Here is a 23,696-nt window from a genome sequence, read left to right on the forward strand (position 1 = left end):
GGTTCTGGAGATAGAGGACCTGGTGGTAGATATTTTGTTGGCTGACACTCCCACAAGGGTGGCCTTACCATTTATTTGGACGATCCAAATGAAGGCTGATACCATCTGGCAGTCTCCAGCATCTATTCCGCCCACGGCTCGGGGAGTTGAGAGGAAGTACATGGTGCCCTCTAAGAGGTACGAGTACCAGTACGTACACCCTCCTTCCTGCTCCCTCGTCGTCCAATCGGTTAACGAAAGGGAGTGCCATGGCCACCAAGCCCCTGCCCCAAAAGCAAAGGAGGCTAGATGCATGGATTTATTGGGACGTAAAATCTGCTCTGCGGGGGGCCTCCAACTCAGGGTGGCAAACTAACAAGCCCTGCTTAGCCGCTATAACTATAACACCTAGGTGGCAGTTGAGAAATTCACAGTTAGTCTCCCAAGACTCGTGTCAAGAGTTTGCGGCCCTTTTGGAGGAAGGAAAGAAAGTGACGAGAACTTCTCTCCACGCCTCGTTAGAGGCAGCCGACTCCGCAGCCAGAACTCTGGCTTCAGGAATTGCCATGAGGCGAATATCATGGCTTCAGGTGTCAGGCCTTCCACCTGAATTGCAGCATACGATACAGGACTTGCCCTTCGAAGGTCAGGGCCTATTTTCGGAAAAGACTGACCCTAGGCTGCAGAGTCTGAAGGACAATAGGGTGATCATGCGCTTCCTCGGGATGCACACACCGCAGACTCAGTGCAGACCCTTCGTGCCCCAACCTCAGAGCCCTTACCCCATGCCTAGACAGCGGCAGGACTTTGGCAGGAGGCGTGGCCGAGGCAATCGTAGACGGCAGTCCGGACCCAAGGGGGTCAGAATCACGGCTCTGCCAAACCACCTACGGAACCTAAACTAAACTTTTGAAGGCGCACCCAAGGGCAACGTACCAGTTGTTCAACAGGATCCTTTCCCTCCCTTTTGCAACCACCTTTCCTTTTTCCTCCCTGCGTGGACCCAACTAACTTCAGATCGTTGGGTCTTACGCATGGTAGAATTTGGATACCCACTTCAGTTTATTTCGCCCCCCTCTCCCACCCCCCATCCTCGTCCTTCTTCAGAGACCCCTCTCACGAGCAAATCCTCTTGCAGGAGGTACGGTCCCTCCTTGCCATGGGAGCTATAGAGGAGGTACCGGAGGACTTGAGGGGCAAGGGGTTCTACTCCCGCTATTTCCTAATCCCCAAGGGGAATGGAGGTCTCAGACCAATTCTAGACCTGCGGGAACTCAACAAGTTCTTGATAAAGTTGAAGTTCCGCATGGTATCCGTGGGGACCATCATCCCATTCTTGGATCCTGGAGACTGGTATACCGCCCTCGATATGAAGGACGCATATTTTCACATTGCCATTTATCCTCCGCACAGACGGTACCTCAGGTTTGTGGTCAGCCGTCAACATTTCCAGTTTACGGTCCTTCCGTTTGGCCTCTCCACAGCCCCAAGAGCGTTCACAAAGTGCATGGCTGTAGTCGCCGCTCCCTCCGTCGTCGACGCATACGTGTCTTCCCGTATCTCGACGATTGGCTCATTCGCGGGGCCTTCGAGACCCAAGTAACGCGGCATGTGGGCATCGTCAAGGACCTATTCATCCATCTAGGCCTGATGATCAACCTAGAGAAATCTACTCTGGTTCCCACACGAAGAATAGAGTTCATTGGGGCCATTTTGGACTCCAGTCTCGCCAGGGCCTGTTTACCACAGCCGCGGTTTCATGCAATGATATTGATTATACAAGGCCTACAAAAATTCCCAACCACTTCGGCTTGAACTTGTCTCAGCTCCTGGGTCACATGGCTGCCTGCATGTTGGTGACCAAGCACGCCAGGGTACACCTACATCCCCTTCAAACTTGGCTCTCCTCAGTATACCACCCGGGGAGACACAATATAGACAGGATCCTCATGGTTCCACCGAGACTCCTAGGCTCCCTCGACTGGTGGTTGATGCCCTCCCTGGTGTGTGCAGGGGTGCCGTTTCATCTGCCTCAGCCTTCTATGGCCCTGACGACGGATGCATCATCTCTCGGCTGGGGTGCTCATCTCGGACATCTTCGCACTCAAGGCCTTTGGTCATCTCAGGAGCTGGCCTTGCACATCAATGTCGGAGAGTTGAGAGGAGTCCACCTTGCGTGCCAGGCGTTTCAACAGCATCTGCAAGGCCGTTGTGTCTCAGTGTTCACAGACAACACAACGGTCATGTATTACATAAACAAATGGGGGGGGACACGGTCCTCCCCCCTTTGTCAGGAAGCCATTCAACTCTGGGACTTTTGTATAGCCCACTCGATAGACCTGGTAGCGTCCTTTCTCCCAGGGGTTCGGAACACTCTGGCGGATCAACTCAGCAGATCCTTCTGCTCTCACAAGTGGTCAATCCGTCTGGACATTATTCATTCTGTTTTCCGGAAATGGGGATTTCCGCGCATAGACCTCTTTGCTTCCCGCGAGAACAGGAAATGCCAGATGTTCTGCTCCTTCCAAGGTCTCTCCCCGGGCTCGATCTCGGATGCTTTCCTGATACCGTGGACAAGCCAACTGCTTTACGCCTTTGCACTGTTCCCGCTGGTTGACAGGGTCCTACTAAAGCTCCACGGGGACGAAGCTCGCTTGATCATGATTGCCCCAGCGTGGCCCAGGCAGGACTGGTACACCATGTTGCTCGACCTGTCGATAGCCAGCCCAATTACCCTGCCTCCTCACCCAGACCTCATAACTCAGGACCACGGCAGACTTCACCACCCAGACCTCCATTCCCTTCACCTCACGGCATGGCTCCTGCGTGGTTGAGCCAGTCAGAGTTATGCTGCTCTGCCTCAGTACAACAAATACTCCTGGACAGTAGGAAACCTTCCATTCGGTCTACGTATCTGGCCAAGTGGAAGTGTTTCTCCTGCTGGTGCGAAACGCAAAATGTTACTCCCACCGAGGTCTCAATCCCCACCATTTTGGACTACCTCTGGTCTCTCAAACAGCAGGGCCTAGCGGTATCATCATTGAGGGTGCACTTGGCAGCCATTTCTACCTTCCACCCAGGGGAGAGTGGCCGCTCTATGTTCTCACACCCTGTGATTTCGAGGTTCCTCAAGGGGCCAAAATTGGTTTGATCTTCTTGTTGATTGGTGGCAAAAGAGGGATTTGAATATGGCTTTTTTCCATCTCTCCCAGAAGTAACTATTCAAACACGCATCAAATTGTTAAAAATTGTGGTTCAGGTCTAATTCAGGTTCATCAGTATTTCCTAATACATCGGCCAGACGAGTCTCCGAGCTTGGGCGCTCACGGTGGACCCACCGTATACTGTGTTTCACAAGGACAAGGTGCAGTTGCGACCACACCAGCGTTCCTCCCTAAAGTGGTATCAGCCTTCACCATATCAATCAGGACATCTTCCTTCCGGTATTCTTCCCGAAGCCGCACTCATGACAACGGGAGCAACAATTGCACTCCCTAGATGTCCGTAGGGCGCTCGCATTTTATATTGAACAGATGAAGCCCTTTCGTAAATCGCCCCAACTCTTGTCGCAGTGGCAGACCGAATGAAGGGCCTACCTGTCTCCTCCCAGAGAATCTCCTCTTGGGTGACGGCGTGCATCCGCACTTGTTATGACTTGGCTCATGTTCCCTCGAGCCATCTCTCCGCACATTGTACCAGGGCTCAGGCTTCATCTGCTGCCTTCCTAGCTTATGTACCAATCCAGGAAATATATCGCGCAGCTACCTGGTCCTTGGTCCACACCTTTGCCTCACATTATGCTCTGGTTCAACAGTCAAGAGATAATGCAGCCTTTGGCTCAGCAGTTCTGCATTCTGCAAAATCTAACTTCAACCCCAACGCCTAGGTAAGGCTTGGGAATCACCTAATTGGAATAGATATGAGCAATCACTCAAAGAAGAGAAGACGGTTACTCACCTTTGTAACTGTTGTTCTTCGAGATGTGTTGCTCATATCCTTTCCAAACCCGCTTTCCTTTCCCCTCTGTCAGAGTAGCCGGCAAGAAGGAACTGAAGGGCTGTTGGGTCGGCAAGGGTATATATCTGGTGTCATAACGGCGCCACTCCAGGGGGCGACCCAGCCGACCCACCAAGTGTTGCTAGGGTAAAAATCTTCCGATGAACGTGCACGCGGCTCGTGCACACCTAATTGGAATGGATATGAGCAACACATCTCGAAGAACAACAGTTACAAAGGTGAGTAACGGTCTTTTTCTCCCCATGGGTGCCATCATAGAGGAACTCAGGCGATAGCCCACCCCTAAGGCACAAAATTGCCTGAAGCTGTTTGGCCATTTGGCCGCAAGCATGTAGTACAGCACACTAGGCTGCGGCTCCATCCCCTTCGGCTTGGCTAGGCCTGGTGTACAAGCTGAACTGAGACCACCTAGACAAGCTAATCACATTCACTCCCCCAGTTATCAAGTCCCTCTAGTGATGGCTCGACCTGCAAGCAGTGTGTGTGGGAGTGTCCTTCTCCGGACCCCAACTCTCAATGTCTCTAGTATCGGAAGTGTTGGCGATAAGTTGTGGGGAGCACTTAGGAAGACTCAGGGCCTCTGGTCCCAGGCAGAACTTTCACTGCACTTCAACGCCTGGGAGCTAAGAGCGGTCACGTTGCTTGCCAGATGTTCCAGGCCCATCTGGAGGGCAGATGTGTATCGGTGTTGACCGACAATATGACAACTTCAGCCAGGAGAGTATCTGAGTGTAAGGCCTTAACATTGGAGCCCCCATACACGGTCTTCTATAAACTGTACCTGGCCTTACTCCCAAAGGTAGTTTTGCAATTCCACGTGAAGCAAGACATTCTTCTTCCTGTATTCTTTCCTAAGTTGAACGCTAGCAACAGGGAATGAATGTTCCACTCTGTGGATGTCAGGCAAACATTAGCCTTCTACATTGAAAGAATGAAGCCACTTCGAAAACCAATGCAACTCTTCATTGCAGTTGTAGAGCAGATGGATGGGCTTCCAGTATTGTCTCTATAAGGATCTCTTCTTGGATCATGTCCCGTACCTGGGTGTGCTGTGATGTGGCAAAGACATCTGCCCCTGCACTGATGGCACACTCCACAAGGGCGCAGAAATCCTCAGCGGTGTTCCTGGCACAAGTTCCTATTCATGACATCTGCAGGGCAGTTACGTAGTCGTCGATCCACACCTTTATGTAACACTACACCATTACAAAGCAGGCCACAGATGATGCAATATTTGACAAAGTGGCACTACAATCAGTGATTTCATTAACTCCAACCCCGCCTCCTAGGTAAGGCTTGGGAATCACCTACTTGGGACTAACATGAGCAAGCACTCAAAGAAGAAAAAAACAGTTACCTGCCTGTCGTAATCGTTGTTCTTCAAGATGTATTGCTCATGTCCATTCCAAGACCCACCTGCCTCCTCTTTGTTGAAGTATCTGGCCAGAAGGAACTGAAGAGGTGGTGAGTCGTCCGTGACTTATATAAACTGTAATGAAGGCACGATTTCAGGGGGCTCCACAGCTGACCTGACAGGTGCTTCTCAGGGGAAAAACCTTCTGACAACTGTGCACGTAGCCTGCGCACCTTCTTGGAATGGACATGAGCAACACATCTCGAAGAACAGCAGTTACGAGAGGTATGTAACTGTTTTTGTTATTGATGTCAGTCGGACTATACAAGTGCCTAAATTCTTTGCTGAGCCAGGGCCTTAAATGAGTATTGGAAAAGTTTACTAGAGAACAATATATTTGTACTATAGTTTGTTTTGATATTGACTAATACATCTAAATTTAGAAACCAGATCTGGGCTCTGGGACCTGGTTTACTGGATTTCACATATACATTTATAAATAATGCTTCACAAGAAAGTCCTTCCTAATCTCTAGAAAATATAAAAAAACTGGAATTATTTATTAAAATATAATAGATCCCTTAAGAGCAATAAGTCTTGAAATGTTCACTTTAATAAACAAAGTTTTAATCCGCACCGTCATATTGTTTCGTACCAAATAATGGAAGAACAAAACAAATGACTTCAATCCTTTTTTCACTTGCCTGTTGATGCAAATAGCATATTTATATACACAGTACAGAACACTTCTGAAATCAGATAGAAAAATACCCCAAATTATAGGGACACGGACTTGAGATACTGAAGCAGATTAATAAAGAAAAATGGGAAGAACATTATGCTAATCTAACTTTGTTTTAGTCACACAAAATTCAGAATGATTGTTTATAAATTACTTCAAACACATATTGCACCCCAAAAACATATTGCTTATAAAGATGCCACTTGCCACTGGAGCTGGCTTCTCTGATCCTGCCTCCTTACTTTTGTGTTCTAGAAGCTGGCCAAAGTTTAAATGAAGACTGGGAGCGGATGGGTCATTACACAAAGTAATAACTATTTCCCCATGCTAATTTTTCCCCTACTGTTACTCCCACCTTCTTGTCAACTGTTGGAAATGGACCATCCTGATTATCACTACAAACATTTTTTTTCTTCCTGCTAATAGCCCAACTTAATTGATTAGTCTCATTAGAGTTGGTATGGCAACACCCATTTTTTTACATGTTCTTTGTATATATATCTTCCTACTGTATTTTCCACTGCATGCATCTGATGAAGTGGGTTTTAGCCCACAAAAGCTTATGCCCAAATAAATTTGTTAGTCTATAAGGTGCCACAAGTGCTCCTTGTTCTTTTTGCTGATACAGAGTAACACAGTTACCACTCTGAAACCTACTCCTCTTTGTATGGGTTCAGCCTTTCTTCTAAACTCTGGGGGGTTTACATTTTGAAATAATTTCCTCTAAAATAAACACATCCTTGGATTTTCCAGAGCAAGTCTGATCCAAGATAAATTGTACTATACATACTGAAAATGTGCTTATATGGGAAATACTGTTAATTTTAAAAAAATATTTTTTGTATCCGATAGCCCCTGATTTTTTGTTTTTTGTTCTAGATGAATAAATTCATTCATAGATTTTAGGGGCAGACGGAACCATTAGATCATCTAGTCTGACCTCCTGTATATCAGAGGCCATTAAATTTCACTCAGTCATCTAACCCTCTGTACTGAGCCCAGTAATTTCTGTTTGGTTAAAGCATATCTTCTAGAAAGGCATTCAGTCTTGATCTGAAGACAACAAGAGATGGAGAATCCATCACTTTCCTTTACTGTTTGTTCCAGTGATTAATTACCCTCTCTGTTTAAAAAAAACCAAATTCCTATTTGAATTTGTCTGGCTTTAACTTCTAGCCCTATTGCTTCTTGTGAAGCCTTTCTCCATTAAATTAAAGAGCTCTTTAATACCTGGTATTTTCGCTCTGTGATGGTCATTATACACTGTAGTCAAGTCACCTCTCAGTCTTCTTTTTGATAAGCTAAACATATTGAACTCTAAATCTGTCACTGTAAGCCATTTTCTTAAGCCCTCAAATCATTTTATGACCCTTTTCTGCATCCTCTCCGGTTTTTCAACTTCCTCTTTAAAATGTGCACACCAGAGCTGTGTGCAGTATTCTAGTGTCTGTCTCACCAATGCTATGTACAGAGGCAAAATCACCTCTGTACTCCTACTCATTATTCCCCTGTTTATATATCCAAGGATTGTATTAGCTCTTATTGCAACAGCATTGTACTGTAAAAGCAGCAGAGAATCCTGTGGCACCTTATAGACTAACAGACGTTTTGGAGCGTGAGCTTTCGTGAGTGATTACCCACTTCGTCAGATGCAGGTAGTGGAAATTTCCAGGGGTAGGTATATATATGCTAGCAAGCAAGCTAGAGATAATGAGGTTAGTTCAGGTTTTTGTACATTGCCAGTCCTGATATCTGATTTGTGTCCATTTATCCTTTTCCGTAGTGACTGTCCAGTTTGGCCGATGTACATAGCAGAGGGGCATTGCTGGCATATGATGGCGTATATTACATTGGTGGACGTGCAGGTGAATGAACCAGTGATGGTATGGCTGATCTGGTTAGGTCCTATGATGGTGTCGCTGGTGTAGATATGTGGGCAGAGTTGGCATCGAGGTTTGTTGCATGGATTGGTTCCTGAGCTAGAGTTACTATGGTACGGTGTGCAGTTGCTGGTGAGAATACGTTTCAGGTTGGCAGGTTGTCTGTGGGCAAGGATTGGCCTGCCACCCAAGATCCGTGAAAGTGTGGGATCATTGTCCAGGATGGGTTGTAGATCCCTGATGATGCGTTGGAGGGGTTTTAGCTGGGGGCTGTAAGTGATGGCCAGTGGAGTCCTGTTGGTTTCTTTCTTGGGTTTGTCTTGCAGTAGGAGGCTTCTGGGTACACGTCTGGCTCTGTTGATCTGTTTCCTAATTTCCTCGTGCGGGTATTGTAGTTTTGAGAATGCTTGGTGGAGATTTTGTAGGTGTTGGTCTCTGTCTGAGGGGTTAGAGCAGATGCGGTTGTACCTCAGTGCTTGGCTGTAGACAATGGATCGTGTGATGTGCCCGGGATGGAAGCTGGAGGCATGAAGGTAGGCATAGCGGTCGGTAGGTTTTCGATATAGGGTGGTGTTAATGTGACCATCACTTATTTGCACCGTGGTGTCTAGAAAGTGGACCTCCCGTGTAGATTGGTCCAGGCTGAGGTTGATGGTGGGGTGGAAGTTGTTGAAATCGTGGTGGAATTTTTCTAGAGTCTCCTTCCCATGGGTCCAGATGATGAAGATGTCATCAATGTAGCGTAGGTAGAGAAGGGGCGTGAGTGGACGAGAGCTGAGGAAGCGTTGTTCCAGGTCAGCCATAAAAATATTGGCGTATTGTGGGGCCATGCGGGTGCCCATAGCAGTGCCACTGATCTGGAGGTATATATTGTCATCAAACTTGAAATAGTTGTGTGTGAGTATAAAGGCACAGAGCTCAGCAGCCAGTTGTGCTGTGGCATCATCAGGGATACTGTTCCTAACAGCTTGTATTCCATCTGTGTGTGGGATGTTTGTGTAGAGAGCCTCTACATCCATGGTGGCTAGGATGGTGTTTTCTGGGAGGTGACCAATGCATTGTAGTTTCCTCAGGAAATCAGTGGTGTCACGGAGATAGCTGGGAGTGCTGGTGGCATAGGGTCTGAGTAGAGAGTCCACATATCCAGACAGTCCTTCAGTGAGAGTGCCAATGCCCGAGATGATGGGGCGTCCAGGATTTCCGGGTTTGTGGATCTTGGGTAGTAGATAGAATAACCCTGGTCGGGGCTCTAAGGGTATGCTGATTTGTTCCGGTGTTAGTGTAGGGAGTGTCCTGAGTAGATGGTGCAGTTTCTTAGTGTATTCCTCAGTGGGATCTGAGGGAAGTGGCCTGTAGAATTTGGTATTGGAGAGTTGTCTGGCGGCCTCCTTTTGGTAGTCAGACCTGTTCATGATGACAACAGCACCTCCTTTATCAGCCTCTTTGATGATAATGTCAGGGTGGTTTCTGAGGCTGTGGATGGCATTGCGTTCTGCACGACTTAGGTTATGAGGCAAGCGGTGTTGTTTTTCCACGATTTCTGCCTGTGCACGTCGGCGGAAGCATTCAATGTATAGGTCCAGACTGTCATTTCGACCCTCAGGAGGAGTCCATGTGGAGTTCTTCTTCTTGTGCTGTTGGTGGGTGGGTACCTGTGTATCAGTGCACTGTTCAGTGTTGTCCTGGAAGTATTCTTTGAGTCGCAGACGGCGAAAGTAGGCTTCCAGATCGCCACAGAACTGTATCATGTTGGTGGGGGTGGCAGGGCAGAAAGAGAGTCCCCGAGATAGGACAGACTTTTCTTCTGGGCTGAGCGTGTAGTTGGATAGATTGACAATATTGCTGGGTGGGTTAGGGGTACCACGGTTGTGGCCCCATGTGTCAGGTAGGAGTTTAGACAGCTTACAGTCCTTTTTCCTTTGTAGAGATGTGAAGTGAGTGCTGTAGATCTCCTGTCTTATTTTAGTGAAGTCTGGTTTTATGGAAGTTTGGTTATTAATGAAGGTCTCCAGGTTGGAGAGCTCTTTTTTGATGTTTTCCTGTTTGCTGTATAGGATGCTGATCAGGTGGTTCCTCAGTTTCTTTGATAGTGTATGGCATAATCTCTCACTGTGGTCTGTGTAGTATGTAGATAGCAGTGGATTTTTTACCTTTAGTCCATTTGGTATGATGTCCATCCGTTTGCATTTGGAAAGGAAGATGATATCTGTCTGTATTTGTGCAAGTTTCTTCATGAGGTTGATGGATATCGACTCCATACGGCTAAATGCAGTGCCTTGCATGGTGTCAAGTATCAGAGGGGTAGCCGTGTTAGTCTGGATCTGTAAAAGCAGCAGAGAATCCTGTGGCACCTTATAGACTAACAGACGTTTTGGAGCGTGAGCTTTCGTGGGTGAATACTCACTTCGTCAGACGCAGCATTGTACTGGGAGCTCATACTGAGTTGCTTGTCCGCTAAGACCCCTAAATCATTTTCAGAATCACTGCTTTCTAGGATACATTTGCCTATTCTGTAGGAATGGCCTACATTTTTGTTCCTAAATGTGCTTTAATATAACCAAATGCAGTATTACACATTTTGTTTGAACAGGCCCAGCTTACCAAGTGATCCAGTTCACTATGCATGAATGTTGTATTCTCATCATTATTTACCCCTCAGCTGATCTTTATGCCATCCGCAAATTTTATCAGCAGTGATTTTGTATTTATTTCCAGATCATTAATAAAAATGTTAAACAGCATCAGGCCAAGTACCGATCCCTGTGGAATCCCACTAGAACAGGGGTGGATGGGACCTCAGGTGGTCATCTAGTCCAACCCCCTGCTCAAAGCAGGACCAATCCCCCTCCTGCACCCCAAACCCCGCATCCCCACCCCAGAGCCTGCACCCCCAGCCAGAGCCCTCACCCCGTCCCGCAGCCCAGCTCCCTGCCCCAACCCAGTGAAAGTGAGTGAGGGTGGGGGAGAGCGAGCCACCAAGGGAGGGGGAATGTAGTGAGGGGGGTGCGGGGCCTTGGGGAAGGGGTGGGGCTAAGGTGTTCGGTTTTGTGCGACTAGAAAGTTGGCATCTGGTCTATCTGGTGACAGGTTTCACTACCTTCACCCTTCTCTGGGTAGAACCAAGCAATCCTACCACTTCGGATGGGTCTCCGGGCTGCAGCCCACACTGCGTACTGGCCCAAATGAGTTTACCACCTATAAGGCCTCTTTCTCTGGGAACCTCTGACCAGTGGCTGATTAAAGTGACTCAAAACAAAACATTAATTGTTCACCCACAGATACGGGGAAAAGGGATAACACAACGAAAGGCCTATTTAAACTTACCTTAAAGTTGCAAGGAAGGAATAAAGTTTTTTAGGTAAGACCACCAGGCTCCTGACCTAGGAGAGAGAGACAGTCCCTGCAGCATTCTTGGAGACTCATCTCCAACTGCTGATGCCCATGCACCCCTCTCTCCCTTCTCTAGGTCAGGATCTCTAATGGTTTAATTAGCCTTTGATCCTAGGCTTGGGCATGGTAAAAATTAACCTGCTTGCCTGGTTGGTATCAGGACTGGGGCAGGGGGTAGGGGCTGGGGGAGAGGCTTAGGGGTGCAGGCTCCAGGTGGCGTTTACTTCAAGCGGCTCCCAGAAGCAGAGACATGTTCCTTCTCTGGCCCCTATGTAGAGGCGTGGCCAGGCAGCTCCACATGCTGCCCTGTCTGCAGGCACTGCCCCTGCAGCTCCCATTGTAGTGCCAGAGGGGGGCCATGCCACGGCTTCCAGGAGCCACGTGGAGTGACCCCTGACTCTGCACCCCAGCTGGAGTGCCAGAGCGGAGTTGTGCGGCTGCTTCTGGGAGCCGCGTGGAGTGGCTCCCGACCCTGCTCCCCAGCTGGAGCACCAGAGTACCGGAGCAGGGCAAGCCCCAGACCCCACTCTGAGCTTGAGGGCTGGCTCAAAACGGCTGGCAGGCTGGATCTGACCAGTGGGCTGTAGTTTGCCCACCCCACACTAGAAATACTCTCATTAGATGGTGATTTGCCATTTACATCTGTTTTTTGAGAACTGACAATTCTTAATCCATTTAATGTGTGCTTGATTGATATTATATAATGCAAATTTTGTGATCAGAATGTTGTGTGAGCCTAAGTCAAATGCCTTACAAAAGGCTAAGTATATTACCTTTATGCATTTGTCTTTATCAACCAAACCAGTAGAAGTGACTGCAGAGGAAGCCAAAGCAAGGACTACTGCACTGAGGGCAGAAGGTTAAAAATGGTATCCAGCTGAGGTGACCCCTACCTCCAGCACATTCTTGGACCCAGAACTATGCAAGGGAGACCCACACCACCTGTGGGGCACTAGGACCCATGTAATGCTTCCTTTCCTTTCCACCATGTGGCATTGGGGGGAAAACTCTGGGAGGAATCTGTCAGATATTTCAGGTAAGAGCAGCTGCAGAAGCAGCCAAAGCAGTGACCTTCAGACATTCATAGAACTTTCTGTGCTTTTGACTGGACTTTATCTGTCCTGTACTGATTGGCTGCTTACTCCAGTGCTCCTCTTATCCCTCCCTCACAGTCACTTCACCTCAGATTCACTCCACCCTGCCCCTCTTATTCTCATCTGCCCTGCCCTGTGTGCCTTATCTCCCCTCTCTTCAATGTCCCCTCTCCCTTCAGTTTGCCTTCCATTTAACTTATTCTCTTCAACACCCCACCTCACCCCACAAAATGATGGGACTAACATGATGTTTGCTGCCATCACACAGTTCACTCTACTTGTGTTCTGTCTATTTTCTCCACCCTGTGTCTATCTTGTCTATTTATATAGTAGCTGCCTTGAGTAGTTTATAGTCTGTTACTTTTTTTCGTACAGTGCTTAGGAAAACGCGGCCCCATTCTTGTTTGGTCCTTAGGCACTACTGTAATAAACATTATTATTTAGAGCTGTCAGTTCATCACAGTTAATGCCTGTGAATAACTGAAAGCAAAATTAACATGTTGATTTTTTTAATGCGTTAATCGCATACTGTTGGGTAGGGCGGGAGGCATGGGCTCTGAGGGGCTGAAGCCTCAGCCCTCAGCTCTGGAGGGTATGTGTGTGTGTGTGTGGCGGGGGCAAAGCAGCCCAGCTGTGGAGGTGGCGGCGGGGTTAGAGGAGCCCCAGCCCCAGCCTGCAGCTTCCCAGCCTGCCAGGTGGTAGGGGTGGGAAAGGAGCTGGAACCCCAAGCCCTGTGCTGGGCTCAACCCCTATGCCAGGCTGGAGCCCGTATCCCCACACCTCTAGAGGGGCTGAAGCCCCAAGCCCTGAGGAGGCTGAAACCCTGAGCCCCACACCCGACTAAATTCCAGAGCCCCCAGCCCTAACCCTATATCTGAAAATTTAGAAAATCCAAAACTATTTAAATAAAATATATTCTAATATTGTTTAACAGTGCGATTAATCACAATTAATTTGAATCACTTGACAGCCCTATTATTATTATTATTATTTTATAATCCTATCAAAGAATGAAATCATGTTTGTGTAAGACCTATATTCTATTATATATTTACCCACAAAAGCTGGGTATATAATATTCAGTGAAGTCTTGCATTTTCTCTTTTATGGCAGGTTCCCATGGATGGATTCAGTTATATTCCTAAAGCATCCTATCCTAGGCTCACTTGTGGTTTCTGCTATAATAAATAAGACATTTGGAGCTATGAAGGTGTCTTCCCTCTCTCTGTATGGAGTGTAGTTGTAGCTGAGTCAGTCCCAGGATATTAGAGAGATGAGGTGGGTGAGGTAATATCTTGTATTCAACCAAGTGGCTTTAAAGCTTGTCTCTCTCGCCAACAGAAGTTGGTCCAATAGAAGATATTACCTTAGTCCAGTAGTTTTCAAACTTTTTTTCTGTCGACCCAGTTGAAGAAAACTGTTGATGCCCATGACCCAACAGAGCTGGCGATGAGGGGTTTGGGGTGCGGGGAGGGACTCTGGGCTGGAGCAGAGGGTTGGTGTGTGGGAGGGGGTCAGGGCTCTGGGCTGGGGGTGCAGGCTCTGGGATGGAGCCAGGGATGCAGGTTTTGGGGTTCAGGAGGGGGCTCTGAGTTTGAGAGGGCTCATGGCAGGGGATTGGGGTGCAGGGTTGGAGTGTGGGCTTATTTTGGGCGACTCCCAGTCAGCGGCGCAGCGGGGGTGCTAAGGCAGGCTTCTTGCCTGTTCTGGCACCGCAGACTGCGTTGCACCCCGGAAGCAGCCAGCAGCAGGTCCGGCTCCTAGGTGGAGGTGTGCAAGCAGCTCCACACGGCTTTCGCCCACAGGCACCACTTCCCCCAGCTCCCATTGGCTAGGAACCAGCCAATGGGAGTGTGGAGCTGGTGCTCGGGGTGGGGGCAGCATGCAGAACCCCAGGGCCGCCCCACATAGGAGCTGGACCTTTTGCTGGCCGCTTCTGGGGCACAGCGCGGTGTCAGAAGAAGACGGGACTAGCCTGCCTTAGCTGGGCAGCAAGGCTGACAGGACTTTTAATGGCCTGGTCAGCGGTGCTGACAAGAAGTGCCACAACCTTGGTTGTGACCTGCAGTTTGAAAACCACTGCCTTAGTTCCTGTGAACAGGCATTCTAAGGCCTGGTCTACACTGGGAGGGGGATCGATCTAAGATACGCAACTTCAGCTATGAGAATAGCGTAGCTGAAGTCAACGTATTTTAGATCGAATTAAAATTACTTATTTCACATCCTCATGGTGTGTCGCAGCTCCCCTGTTGACTTTGCTTCCCCCTCTCGCCGAGCTGGAGTTCAGCAGTCGATGGGAGAGTGATCGGAGATTAATTTATCGCGTCTACACTACACACAATAAATTGGTCCCCGATAGATTGATCGCTACCCGCCAATCCGGCGGGTAGTGTAGATGTCCCCTTAGTGACTAGATCTGTTTTGATGAAAGGTTATTCCTTAGCTGCTCTAGTTTTAAGAGGTTCTAATTATTGAATAGTTATGGCCAGATGTTACCTTTCACTTAAAACTGGTACATTCCTGAGGACAAAAAGAAAGGAGTTTCTGGAATTCTTCAGGCAAGACCAGAGGGCATCCAAACATTACCTTAGGGCTTCCTTTGATATTTCAGTCACAATGGTCTTGTATACCTCTGTCTCCATTAAGAGATGTTCCTGGCTCAGGAACTGTAGTCTTACTGTGAAGGCCCAGGCTAAAATTGTGAATTTGTCTAACTCAGACCTGAGGGTCTATGCCTTCAGAAGACAAGTTCTGGGAAAAGATGAAATCCACAAAGTCCCTGGCCAGGTCTCTGAGCTCAAAACTATTTATTTCCATACAAAATCTTACAAATTATCTAGGGGTCAGATATTACAATCTTCCTTTGGAATTGGCCATCAGCCCAGCAAAGATCGAAATAATTTTGGAAGCACTTCTTTTCCCATCAGAAGAAACAAAGATGTCTTAACTTTTGCTTGCAGAGTGCTGTTTAACTCTTTAAACCTATCTCTGCTTTTTAAATGAAATCTGCTAAACCAGATGGTTCTTCCTAATCTGATTTAAAAAAAGGCTTTAGAACCAGGTTCAACCACATCAGAGTGTAACAATGGCTGTAAAACTCAAGTGTTTTAACTGTGTCAATATGGCTTCTGTCCACACTGTACCATTTCCTCAAATTGTTATAAAAAATAATTTCAGAAGCACTTGTCAAACTGGCTGGAAAGAGTTATTGCTCCAGTTAAAAAGTGGTTTCCCAGGGCAGTCAAGGTTTTGGATACCTGTATTGCACTTGGCAGAAAAAGCAAAATGCAGTAATACATCTCCAAATATGTTCCTCCAGAATACCACAGCTGCTACAAAATAAGTTGTAAATATTTGAACTGAGACCTCAGTAGCTGCAAAACTGCAGCAGAGAAGCTACACCATTGTATTTTGGGAAGTTTGCTGCAAACGTTTTCTTACAAAGAGCTATTATAGATAAATACTGATTTTGGGACTTAATGAATAATGCTTTCAGCCATAACAAGATGACTAATACTTCTGAGTAACAGTGTTTAAAAAATGATTTACCTGACTTTTTCCCTTCCTCTCATTTAAAAAAAAAAAAGAGGGGGGCGGGGTGCAGGGGAAAGAAGGAGGGGTATGGCCGGGGTTCCATTATTGCTCAGTATTGAGGTATGGTGCTTTATTTTTAAGGATCCCCCTCATTGCTACCTTTCCAGCTTCCCAGAAAATACTTTAATTGATCTCTTCCTTATTATTTTCTTCTATATATTTCTGATTTTTTAGCAGTTTTTGAATTCAGATGGGATTATACAGAAAAGCACTACTCTATTGCCAAGGTCCTTTGTTTTTCCACTCAATCCATCCAGTCTTTTATTCTAATATAAGAAGGGGTATAATCAGACCAATTTATAAATCCTAGATTAGCTTTTTTGACCAAATTAGCCAAAGTGCAAGAACTAAAATCATATCAATCCTGGCATAAGATCTGTAAGTAGCAGAATAATACATATGGTCCCTGACATCAACATTCATCTGATGGACATCCTCCAGATCCTCGTTTTCTAAGTGATATGACAAATTTGCACTTGCTTTTCTTGAATGCCCTCTGTATACATTCAATTGATCCAAAGTGGAATTAAGCACTTCATTAAAATCTCCCCCAGAATAATATCCCCTTCCCTGAAACTTCCTAGAGCCCCTTAATTAACTTCCTAGGGCCCCTTAATTAAAATTAGCCTTCTCAGAATTCAATTTGTATTTGTTTTAATTTTGATGGATACTTGTTATTTTTAAGCATTTTTTCTGATTTTTATCTTATTAAATGTTCACAATTGTGCAAAATTATAGATTTTAGGATTGGTTTTTTTTAGATTTTTACTGAAGTAAATTTTCACAGTTATGGAAAATTATTTGGGGAGAATGAGACCATGCGGGAGTCAGACAATTATTTAGTGACAATAGATGTTGAGATTCAAAATGTTAAAGCTTTATAACCATTAAAACACAAATTGTCAACATATGAAAAGTAAATATCTTTAAATCGAATTCTAATAAGTTCTCAAGCAGCATTTTTCTTACTTTGCCTATCTGTACATTTTGATTATTCTTGATGGAAATATTTTTCCCTTGGTTTGTGTGGATACAATGAAATTGATGTTGTTATAGTATAATTCCCCACTCTGAACCTTAGTGTCCAAAAGATGGGGTACCAGCATTAATTCCTCTAAGCTTGATTACTAGCTTAGAACCTGTAGCGCTGCCACCAACCAGGAATTCCAGTGCCTGGTACACTCTGGTCCCCCCAAAACCTTGCCCGGGGACCCCCAATGACCCAGACCCTCTGGATCTCAACACAGGAAAGTAAACCCTTTCCCCCACCGTTGCCTCTCCCAGGCTTCCCCTCCCTGGGTTACCCTGGAAGATCACTGTGATTCAAACTCCTTGAATCTTTAAACAGGGAGAAATTCACCTTCCCCCCTCTTCTCTCTCCCCTCGCTGACTTCCTGAGAGAGAAAGTAATCTGACACAGAAAGAAATTAGCCCCTCTCATCCCCTTCCCTCCTTTCTCCCCACCAATTCCCTGGTGAATCCAGCCCCCGTCCCCTGGGGTCTCACACTAGAAAAAATAAAACAATCAGGTTCTTAAACAAGAAACTTTAATTAAAAGAGAAAAAATTATTTTTGTAAATTTAAAATGGAATCGGTACAGGGTCTTTCAGCTATAGACACTGGAATACCTCCCAGCCTAAAGTATACAAGTACAAATTAAAATCTTTCAGCAAAAATACAAATTTGAACTCCTTCCAGCCAAATGCACATTTGCAAATAAAGAAAACAACATAAGCCTAACTCGCTTTATCTATCTAGTACTCACTATTTTGAACTTATAAAGCCTGTATCAGGGAGATTGGAGAGAAACCTGGTTGCACATCTGGTCCCTCTGAGCCCCCAGAGTGAACAACCACCAAATTTTAACAGCACACACAGAAACTTCCCTCCCTCAAGATTTGAAAGTATTCTGTCCCCTGATTGGTTCTCTGGTCAGGTGACAGCCAGGCTTACTGAACTTGTTAATCCAGTCAAAGAGATATAAAGTACTTCTGTGCTATTAACTTTTTCTTATCTGTTTATGACAGATATTTACCAATGTTTTACCAATAAAAACCTAATCCTTCCAAGCCTAATTAAAATATATCTGTCCTCCATATCTATAAGTTGGGCTGAAACAATAAAAGGGAAGTGTTTAGTAAAAAGAATTGCCATTGCTCTCCTATTAATTTCCCTGGAGAGACGTACAATAGCTGTATCCAAGAAGTATTTGGGTGTTTATCATCATATTTCTTCAAGGGTGTTTCCTGTAAATAGACTATACTAGGAAAATCCTTTTTTTTTCAGTGAGCAGAAACCTCTTTCCTTTTTGTTGGATTGTTCATCCCCTTTACATTAACAATGTGCATTAGCAATGACATTAATAAACTCACCCATGAGTACCACATCTTCTGTCACCAAGTATATTACTCTTTGTTAAAGGCAGTGAGACCCTCCAGCTAGATGGCAGGTCTCTATTACGTTTGCTCCTCTTTAAATAAGACATTTTAGATATAGTTCCCATCATATACACAATAATTTTAACACTACCACATATATTGCTTTCCCTTTCTTTAACACCTATATTATTGTGCCCTGACTCTAGGTCTGATTTACTGTAAATTTAAAAATTCTGTGCTCTAACATTTTATTATAATATACTCTTTTATATTAAAATGTGTAACAATATTTATCATCTCTTTCTGATCTTGTGTTTCCCTTCCTGTGCACTGCTCCATTGTCACCATGTCCCTTCTAGCTATGGAAGCCTGAGCTCACCTTTCTTCCTTCGAGGACATGTTAGTAGCCTGTTGTGATGGGGAGGGTGTATTTTTTTATATATTCTTAAGAACCAATCTTTATCTAAATCTTATTAAACATAGGGCATTATGAGATTATTATACCATCTCTGAGTTCATATAGTCTTAAAATTTTCCACCACAGGTGACCTTTCTCCAGTTTATATAAATTTTGGAATGTTTGTGACAACTCTAATATCGAACTTGCTTCACTTGAGGAGATCTGGGTCTCCTATTTTGTTGTTAACTTTTTTTCATAATATATATCACAACATTCAATTAACTATAATATTTACCCATTAAGTATACTGTATTCACATAGAGTAAAATATCCTCCAAGCTATACAGCCCAGTTCCCATTTAACAATACACCTTTATCATTATAACCTCATGGATATAATATCCATTATCTATTATACTAATATTATTCTTTTGGATCAGAACTCTTTCTTCTACTCTCATGATTGTCCTGTTGTCTTAATGATGCATCTTTTTGAGCTATTCTGGCTCTCTTTGATCTCACTGCTTCCCAGTGATGTCTTGGTGACCTGTAGGACTGATGCCCTTGATCCCATTCAAATTGTTCTTGAGCTGATTTGCGTATTGTCGTGTCCAGAAGTACCTGTTTTCCTTCATTTGGATCTGAAATAGACATATATCTTTCCTTCCATTGAAAGGACAGTCTAAATGGTAACCTCTATTTGTATCTTACATTGTTCTTTCTGAGAATTGTGGTGGTATTCTCTTTGCTTTTTAAGGGTTGAGGTTTCCAGATCTGGGAAAATTTTTATGGGGTGGTTAAGAATCATTAATGGTTAAGCTCTCTCTTCATCGCCCTCAGTATTTTATCCTTGTCTTGATAGTAGTGTAGATAAATGATGGCACTTCTTGGTCAGGAGCCAGCTGAGGCCCTAGAGAAAAGGGATCTGTGAGCCTGTTCAGTATGAATGCAATCTTTATTTCCCAGTTTTAATATCTCATGGACAATATCGTTCAATGCATTCAGCAGAGTTCTCCCTTCAGTTTCCTTTGTAATATCGTTAATCCTTATGTTAGTCATGTGTTCTCTATTTTCCATATATTTCAGCTGTAATTCTATTTATTTTTCTTTTTTTTCAGTTATTTGAATTCTTTGATCTAGATTAATCATGCTGTCTGATGGCTCATTTTATCCTGTTTCCATATCTGATATTTTTCCATTAATCTCATTAATTAACGTTTTTTATCTTTAATGTAAGCCTAGAACTCATCCTTCATCTCCTTATTCATCTTTTCAATTTTTAGCAGTAGATCTTCCAGGTAAGTCTTAATGACTTGTGATTCTCCATCCACTTGCATAGTTTGTTTGCCGGAGTGGGAGTTATTCTCTTTCATGGCCATGTCTTTGGGTTTTGTTGTTGTTTTTGTTTTTTGGAGGGGTGGGGGGGACGGGACGGACAGAGAACAACTGATATTTGTATTGGAAGATTTCTTTCCTTTCCCGAACATCCAGATCTTCTTATGTTTCCTTTTTTCTTGTTGAGTCCCTCTCAGGATCGCTGCTGCCACATTTTCCCTTTGTTTGTCTGACCTTTCCAAAGGGCTGCTGCCATACTTATTCCCCCAACCACAATAGTACAGTTTTAATTATTTTTTTTAAGTTCATTGCACTCACCCACTCTCTCTCTGCAGGATAATGAGGGTCCAGTTCAACATCTCTAAGCTTGCAGATTCATTTTTAATATGTTCTCCAGGCTGGTGGTGCTGTATTCTGTTGCTGGATATTCTCCTCCTGAGGCTGCTCTCTGGGACTGAGATCTGCAAATTTTCTTCATTCTTCTCTTTTTCTTTTCAAAGCTGGCTTCATGGGTGGTTATTCAGATTTATGGCTCAGATCAGTGGATTCAGAGTGGCTGCTTCTTTTTATCTTCTTAAATTGCTTTCATTTATTTCCCCTTTATTGCAGAGAGCTGGATTAAACCACCATCTTGGTTGCTGGTTTAACCATGCCCCAGAAAGGGGTGCTTTTCAATGGTTATATAAGTGCTGGTGGATTACTGGGGATATTTCACTGACATTAATGTTAGCTGGTCAGGAAGGTGTATGATGATTGCATCTTTAGGAATAAAAAACTTTTTGAATGGATGGAAACAAAAACTTTCCCCTCAGATTGGCACATTCATATGTGTTAGATTACAATGCTAATAGTGATTCTTGCGGACCCAACCTACCTTTTTGCTTCCCTGGCTCGTGAAGTCATACATAGACTAACTGGACAGAAGCAAGGAAAAAATATAACTACCACCTGAGCCGGTGCAGGATAATTGGTGAATGTGCATTTAGTAAATTGAAAGGATACTGGAAATGTCCTGAGTGACTAGGCTAGCTCTCACTGAGCCAAATATTCTTAATGTTATTTCTGCATGTTGCATTTGACTGTTTTACATAATATTTGTGAAGCGAAGGAGAAAATGTTGCCTGTAGGGTGAAAGGGGTAAGTGGAAAGACTGCTGACTTTGAACAGCCAGATGCATGGGCAGGCACATGAGGACTTTGAGATGCTGTATGGCTGAGGAAGCTTTGAGAGTGTACTTTGAATAGTGTGTCATAGCATGAAAGTGTGCTGCTGTGTGCTATTTTGTGTATTTATGAAAAACTTTACTTTGCTTCTATATGAATTGTACATGTACTGTTAAAACCCAAGATGGAAGAGATGCTTCTTTTGGGGATCAAAAATGATATTTTGTAAGACAAAGTAAGTAAATATTATTTTCACAAAATGCAACTTTATTGAACAGTAATCAACAATTGAAATATTTAAAAAATATTTACGAAGTGTGTAGTGAAAATGCTTCTATATGAACCACGTGTCAGTGTACTCATATAATTTTTCTTGTTTTCTGCTGGGGTTGAGTGGAAGGGTTTCTGCATAGGCTATGCTGGTGCCTTGCCTGGGTTGTGTGTTTATGGCACATGGCCAGGGTACATAGAATTGTCCATACATTGCAATGGCTTTAGGGTGTCAATCTTCAGACATTTTACTCTGTAATGATTTTCAGTATCCGAGTTTATTTGAGGTACCGCATTATGTTTGGTGTGCTTCTCAATGCATGTCTCATTTCTTCGGCCTTTCCTCAAGCATGCATTTCCTCCAGTCCATTCTCTCTTGTGAGTTGGCCTCAGAACTCCTGAGAAGATCTGAAAATGTCTCCCCTGTCCATTCTTCTTTCTACTGATTATGGTCAGTCTTTCAGCAGAGATGGAGGGGGTGCCTGTCAATGGTACCCTGGCTTAGGCCACTGATAAACAACAAATAAGAAGGATATTGTTAGATTTAAAGGCTTACTAGATAGAAAAAGATAAGTCAGAAACTCCCTAAAAAGTTCCCATAAAGATATTCATAAAAGCATAAACTGTGTCTGACTTGCTTCAGGGATGCCTGCTTTAGGAAGGTGAGTATATGGGGCACTGTTCAAAGCTTGTAGCCATGTGGGATGGAGGGTGGACTCTCAAGTGTCCTGGTAATAAGTGTAGGCATAGTGCAGTAAATATTGCAGGATTTATAATCATAAAATGTTGGCATGGAAAAGGTCATCTAGTTCTTTCCCTGTACTGAGGCAGGATTAAGTATACCTAGACTAGTGGTCCCCAACCTTTTTCGTTTGGCGAGTGCCAGATGGTGAGCCATGGAGGACTGTGGCGGTGGACGACCATCTGCTGAAATGCCGCTGACAAGCGGCAACGTCAATAGGTGTCGCTGCCGAAATACCACCGACAAGCAGTGTCATCGAGAGGTGTTGCTGCTGAAAATTGGTGGCATTTTGGCGGCGATGCCTCTGGATGCTGCTGCTTGTCGGTGGCATTTTGGCAGATGCTCGTCCACCAGCCAGTATGCGGGCACTCTTAGATGCCCTGGCGTGCGCCACGTTGGGGACCCCTGACTTAGACCATTCCTCACTACTAAGGGAGCTGATGTTTGTGGCAGAAAGGAGTTTTGTTTCATTGGAGGCAGAACTGCCAGTGGGTTCACTGCTGTTTTAGTGTGCATGCCTTTTTAAAAGTTTGTTAAAGGCACTTAGAGTAATACATAGGCACATTTTTTTCATATTTTACTAGACATGTAAATGAAGAAAGACAGAAATAAGTTATTATTGGCTAACTTGTTTCTTTTTTCCCCTCAGGGAAAGACCATGTTTGTAGATTTATTGGCTGTGGAAGGAATGACAGATTTAACTATGTGGTCATGCAGCTGCAGGTGAGTTGAACTAAATAGATTTTAGGGATTTATTTTTTCCCCAAGCATGTATTTAGCAAAAAATAACAGTGAAATTTTAGAGCATGGTGGGTAGTAGAAAACTGGCTATTGTTATAGTGGGATAGTGAGCCAAGGTAAACTGAATATTTCATATTGTTACCATCCTCTGCCAGAAAGAAGGAGAAATCTCACAGATCTTCAGAACAGACTGAATATTTTAGTGAGAGAGGTGTGATGTTTTCTGAGATAGTTTACATCTCTCTGAAAACTTTACTTGAAGTTGGAAGATAGCTTAAGATGTGCCCAACTGCTTCTGGAATAGATTAGTTTTTTCAATATGAGTTTTTGATCACTTTGCTAATGAAAATACATTGATAAGAAACTTCCTGTGTAGGTTAAGACTCAATCCAGAGGATCAGAAGACCTATTCTGAGTGATTGTATATGTCAATTATACTAGATGTCTCATGCACCTGTGCTTTTCCCAAGCAGTACGTGTAGGGGTGGCCATGCCCGTGCCCTGAGCTCCTTGTGCTTCAAACTAAGGGTATAGAATGTGGAGCCACCCTACTCTCCTCTCTCTTCCTTCTTACCATCAGTTCTTAGAGCGTGCTGGCAGTTGTTCCTTTGTGAACA

General features: G+C 44.6%; 1 protein-coding gene across 3 annotated transcripts in view; it reads left to right on the forward strand.

Moving 5' to 3' along the window:
* TTBK2 (tau tubulin kinase 2) overlaps positions 1-23,696 on the forward strand; it is a 218,576-nt gene that overhangs the window by 71,077 nt on the left and 123,803 nt on the right. For all 3 annotated transcript variants that reach the window (XM_032781488.2, XM_075065443.1, XM_032781489.2), the window contains exon 4: positions 22,988-23,061. In XM_032781488.2, coding sequence (XP_032637379.1) covers positions 22,988-23,061 — 74 coding nt within the window. The remainder of the gene's footprint in view (positions 1-22,987; positions 23,062-23,696) is intronic.

This window comes from Chelonoidis abingdonii, chromosome 4 (genome assembly GCF_003597395.2).
Source record: "Chelonoidis abingdonii isolate Lonesome George chromosome 4, CheloAbing_2.0, whole genome shotgun sequence".
Lineage (NCBI taxonomy): Eukaryota > Metazoa > Chordata > Testudines > Testudinidae > Chelonoidis > Chelonoidis abingdonii.